This window comes from Fonticula alba, assembly GCF_000388065.1.
Source record: "Fonticula alba strain ATCC 38817 unplaced genomic scaffold supercont2.7, whole genome shotgun sequence".
In the NCBI taxonomy this organism is placed as follows: domain Eukaryota; order Rotosphaerida; family Fonticulaceae; genus Fonticula; species Fonticula alba.
This window is the reverse complement of record NW_009242977.1, coordinates 529,879-534,582: the sequence shown is the minus strand read 5'-3', so window position 1 is coordinate 534,582 and position 4,704 is coordinate 529,879. Positions and strand designations below refer to the sequence as shown.

The following is a 4,704-nucleotide window of genomic DNA, read 5'->3' as shown; positions in this document are numbered from 1 at the left end:
CACCAAGGGAAGTCGAGGGAGGGGGGGGGGGAGACACGCATGTATGAGGGATCTGCCCGAAGAGACCCGGGGAAGCCTCGACACCGCGAGGTGGCTGCTTTTGTTGCTTCTTTTCGGGTTCCATTCCGCCCCGTGCGGCCCGCCCGCTCGGGCGCGAGGGGGACACCTGCGCACGCATGTTCTCGCATCGGCGGGCACACGTAAATACAATCACTCGCCGCGGGCTGGCATGCCGGGGTCCGTGACGGAGAACGACCCGAGAGGGGAGGGCAAGGGAAACGAGGGGCAAAGGGCCCTGCCCCCGGAAATGTGCGCCATCTCACCGGGCTCCCGGGTGTGTCGCTGTCCACAAGCCCCCCCCCCCCCCCCCCGCCCCCTGGCCCGGGCCTGCGTGAGCTCCACACCGTGCACTCCGTGGGCACTTCAAGCCCGTGCCGATCGCGCCCACACGAGGCGAGATCCCGGCCGCGCACGCCCCTCAGCCGGGCCCTTCTCTCGGCAGAGGATGGGGACACGGGGGGGGGAGGCGGGCGGGCGAGGCCCATTTTTTAAGCCTGCCCCCTTACCCGGGCACACCTTTCCAAAGCCCGTAGTTCCCCGCCCGCCCGCCCTCCCCTCCTTTCCCGAGCCCCGAGCCCCGAGCCCCGAGCCCCGAGCCCATCCCCCCCGCCTCCCCCTGCCTTTCTGCCTTTCTGCCTCCATCCGCGCACGCACCGCCCCCCCCCCCTCTGGGGCCCAACATGGCAGGCATGCACCCCGCCTTCCAGGCGGTCTTGTTCTACTCGGTGCTGATGGTCATCACGAACCAGTCGCCGAGCTACCCATTGAGCAAGGACATTCACAATCTCCTTGATTGGTATCGACTCCGTCCCTCAAGGTACGTGTACACATACACACACATGCACCACGCCCATGCACCGCCACGTCCATCATCGCCATCCTCGGCACCATATCGCCGCACATTGGGCCCCTGCTTGGATGGCGCACGGGTGCCGGAACTGACCTCCTGTGCTCGGGCGCCGGCGCGCGCGCGCGCGCGCACACACACAGCTTGGCCCCGCTGAAGGTGGCCTTTTCCCAGGCGCCGGCCCCGGGCAACTCGCAGATAACCACCTTCCGGCTGCCGGGGATTCGCCCGCAGACATTGGCCATCGGGACGTTCGCCGGGACCGAGGCCCACATGCAGTGGGGGGACTTCGCCAGTTCCTTCAGCATGCTGGCCCTGACAACCCTGCCGGCCGAGGCCGGGGTCATCGAGGTGTCCAGCTTGCGGGAGATCGCCGCCACGGCCGGGCGCAAGGTCGACACGGCGGCCTTCCGCGACCAGCTGGCGCTGTGGAAGTTCAATGGCCACACCCAGTCGTCGTATCCGCGGCGCGATGGGCCGGTCTATGCCTCGGCCGAGGATTCCTTCCACCTGGTGGATCCGTACACCCGTCGGCGCATGTTCCCGGCCTCGGAGCAGGCCAGGCTGCTGGAGGTGCTGGCCCGGCCGCCGGCCGAGGCCGAGGCCACCCCGGTGGTCACCATCGACTATGGGCTCCTGCATCGGCTGCTGCCGTTGGGGCTGCTCCGGAGCGAGGCCCTAGCCTTGACCGGCAGCCCGGCGGCCGCGCTGCTGACCCTCAGCGGCTCGCCGATGTTGCGGCTGCTGCTGCGCCGGGCGCCGGCCGTGCCGCGGCTCTGCCTCAAGCCCGGGCCCGATGGGCGGCCGAGCGTGGTCGAGGATGCCACCGGTCCGGGGCTGGACCCGGTTTTGCCGGTGGCCGAGGCCGCGGCCTTCCTGGTGTCCGACATGGGGCCCCTGTCGATGGAGGGGCTGGGGCAGGAGCATGAGCTGGCCGCCGCCCGGGTGGCCCGTGCCGGGCGCCAGGCCATGCAGGCCTTCGACCTGTATGTGCTCTTCATGCGGGAGGGCGCCCCCGGGGGGGACTTCGGTGCCTTTTTGGCCGCCGCCCGTCGGCTGGAAGACGAGCACCGGCTGGCCAACATGCGCCAAGAGCTGGCCGAGGTCTCGGACGCCGGGACCGGCTTCCAGCTGGATGTGGCCACCCCGCGGTCGGCCCGGCCGATGGCCAACCTGCGGGCGGCCTTCCAGATGGACAGCCTGTACCGCGACATGGAGCGCACCAAGGGAGACTTCGCGGCGGCCCTGCAGGCCCTGGAGCATCCCGACGCCGGGGAGGCGGCCGACTCGGCGGTGGCGCCGGGCACAGCCGGCCCGGTGTCCGGCGGCGGCCTGGCCCGGGGCCTGGAGCGTCTGCAGGCGTTGGCCCCCGGGGCGGCGGTCGACTCGCCGGAGTTCCGAGCTGCCTTCGAGCAGGAACTTCGCCAATCGCTGGTCGCCCTGGCCCAGGAGGAGCTCGCGCGTGCCAATGACCAGTATCACCGCCAGGTGCAGGCCCATGCCCGGGCTCTCCAGGCCGTGGAGGACTGCTTCTTTGCCGATCGCGCGGAGGGGTACCTCCTGCGGTATGGCATGACCGCCTTCCCGACCGTGTCCTTCGGCATGCTGACGGCTCCGATCATTCGGCCGGACACCCTGCGCCGGTGGAACCCCCTGGACTACCTGGTGGCCTTGCGGTCCTCCACCACGGAGGATGGCTTCACCCCGCTGCAGTCGTCCACCGAGCGCCGGGTGTCGGAGACCCTGCACGCTTGCGTACCGGAGCTATACCGCGTGCTGGCGATCATCCGCCTGCAGGAGGGCGAGTGTGCGTTTTGTTCGACCTTCCCGAGGGCCTGTGTCATCATTGTGTTGTTGTCCTTGGCTGCTGCTGTTGCTGTAGCTACCTCTGTTGCTGTAGCTACCTCTGTTGCTGTAGCTACTTCTGTTGCTGAAGTTACTTCTGTTGCTGTAGTCGCTGTAGTTGCTGCTGTTGCTGCTGTTGCTGTAGTCGCTGCTGTTGCTGTAGTCGCTGCTGTTGCTGTAGTCGCTGCTGTTGCTGTAGTCGCTGCTGTTGCTGTAGTCGCTGTAGTTGCTGTCGCCACTGCCGCCACTGCTTCCACTGCCGCCACCGCTTCCACTGCCGCCACCGCTTCCACTGCCGCCACCGCTTCCACTGCCGCCACCGCTTCCACTGCCGCCGCCCACATGGCAGCCACTTCGCCCGCCACCACCTGTCTATGCACCACCCTCCGCCCCGGAACTGACCTGGCCCAACCACATGCGCATGTGTCCGCGGGGATGTCGGCTGGCATGGACAGGGCTCGAGGCCCTGGCGTACGCTGGCCGGGCATTGGAAATGCTCCCCGACAAGTATATCTCCCCCTCGCTGAATCCCTATGTGCTGGATGTGGATGACGAACGCTTTGCACGGGGGACATTGCTGGCCCTTCGGGCGGCCTGCCTGCTGAAGCTGGGCCTACATCAGGAGGCCTTGGAAGAGGCGAACAAGGTGCTCACGGAACTTCGCACGTCCCTGCTCACCCCGGCCGTCATCCGGTCGCTGAGCACCTACCAGCAGGACGTCATGCCCACTCCTCCGGCGGAGCCCGACGAGGAGGCCATCTACTTCCCGGCCGCGGCCGGGCTCCCGCAAAATGCGCCGGTTGTGCACAACTTCTCCGATGCCCGGGCCCTGTGCAATGCCTTTGCGGTGGCCGGCGAGGTGCTTTTCGTGCGTGGCTCCCCGCCGTCCTCGGGTCCTTTTGCCCGGCTCGCCTCTTTGCTCGCCTCGATTTGTGCCACTTGCTGCTGGATGCTGACCAGTGGTGCGACAGTCCTCCCAGCAGTACCCGGAGGCGTTGGCCTCCCTGCGCTTTGCCATCGCCCTGCAGCGCATCCTGCCGAACAATGCCTCCTTCTTGACTCCGGGCTTCGGCGGCGACGCCAGCCTCCGGCATTTGGAGGCTCCCTACTTCCGATGCAACCGGGAGAACATCCACGCGCAGCGTTCTCCCATGGCGGGTCCCAGGGCGGCGGCGGCGGCGGCGGCGGCGGCGCCAACGCCAACGGCCACCGGTCCGCCCGCGCCTCCGCCCCCACGCGCCTGACTGCCGGCCTCCCATTGCGCATGCATGCCCATGGCCGTGCCCCTCCCACCACCGCATGCAATAGATTGAGGCCTGACCGGCGGGCCGTGTGCCCGTGCGCACGCATAGACATGATAATATAGACGAGTAGGCGCACGCATGCACGCGCGCACGGCCGCACCCGAGCACATGCGCATGAGCACACCATCAAGGCACAGCCGAATGCCATGACGGCCGGCAGTCCATCCTGCACCGACAAACACACGCCTACACACAAGCACACGCACAAGCACACGCACACACAAGCACACCAGCAAGTTGGCTGGCGGGGAGGGCGGCGGGGGGGAGTGCAGGGAAAAAAGCAACAGCCTCGTGCAAGCTCGGGCGCCCTCCCACGTCGGAGGGCAGCCGCGACCTTGTCTTTGGACATGCGGGGAAGAGCGGCACTAGCGGGCGCGGGCGTTGCCCGGCGGTGTGTCCTGCGCGTGGCCCCCGGGAGGGGGGGGCAAGGACACGGCGGCGGCTACGGCGGCGGCGATGACGACGACGACGACGACGGCGACGACGATGACGACGACGAAAGCCCACACGGCAATGGATATAAGCCGAAACCCGGTCACGGGTATCCATCGGGGCCCTCTTAGCTCAGTGGTAGAGCGTCGCTCTCGTAAAGCGAAGGCCGGGTGTTCAATCCACCCAGTGGGCACTTTCTCTTTTGCCCCCTGCGGG

General features: G+C 68.1%; 1 protein-coding gene and 1 non-coding gene across 2 annotated transcripts; both read left to right on the top strand.

Annotated features, from left to right (window-relative positions):
- Positions 1 to 740: 740 nt before the first annotated feature.
- On the top strand, positions 741 to 3,996 carry H696_04314 (hypothetical protein; the record flags this gene model as incomplete). The annotated part of the gene is made up of 4 exons (XM_009498191.1): positions 741 to 877; positions 1,051 to 2,714; positions 3,208 to 3,620; positions 3,724 to 3,996. The coding sequence occupies 4 exons, from the start codon at positions 741 to 743 to the stop codon at positions 3,994 to 3,996; spliced, it is 2,487 nt and encodes an 828-aa protein (XP_009496466.1).
- Positions 3,997 to 4,609: 613 nt separating this feature from the next.
- On the top strand, positions 4,610 to 4,681 carry H696_04313. The gene has a single exon. It is a non-coding gene; the product is annotated as a tRNA-Thr (tRNA).
- Positions 4,682 to 4,704: the final 23 nt, after the last annotated feature.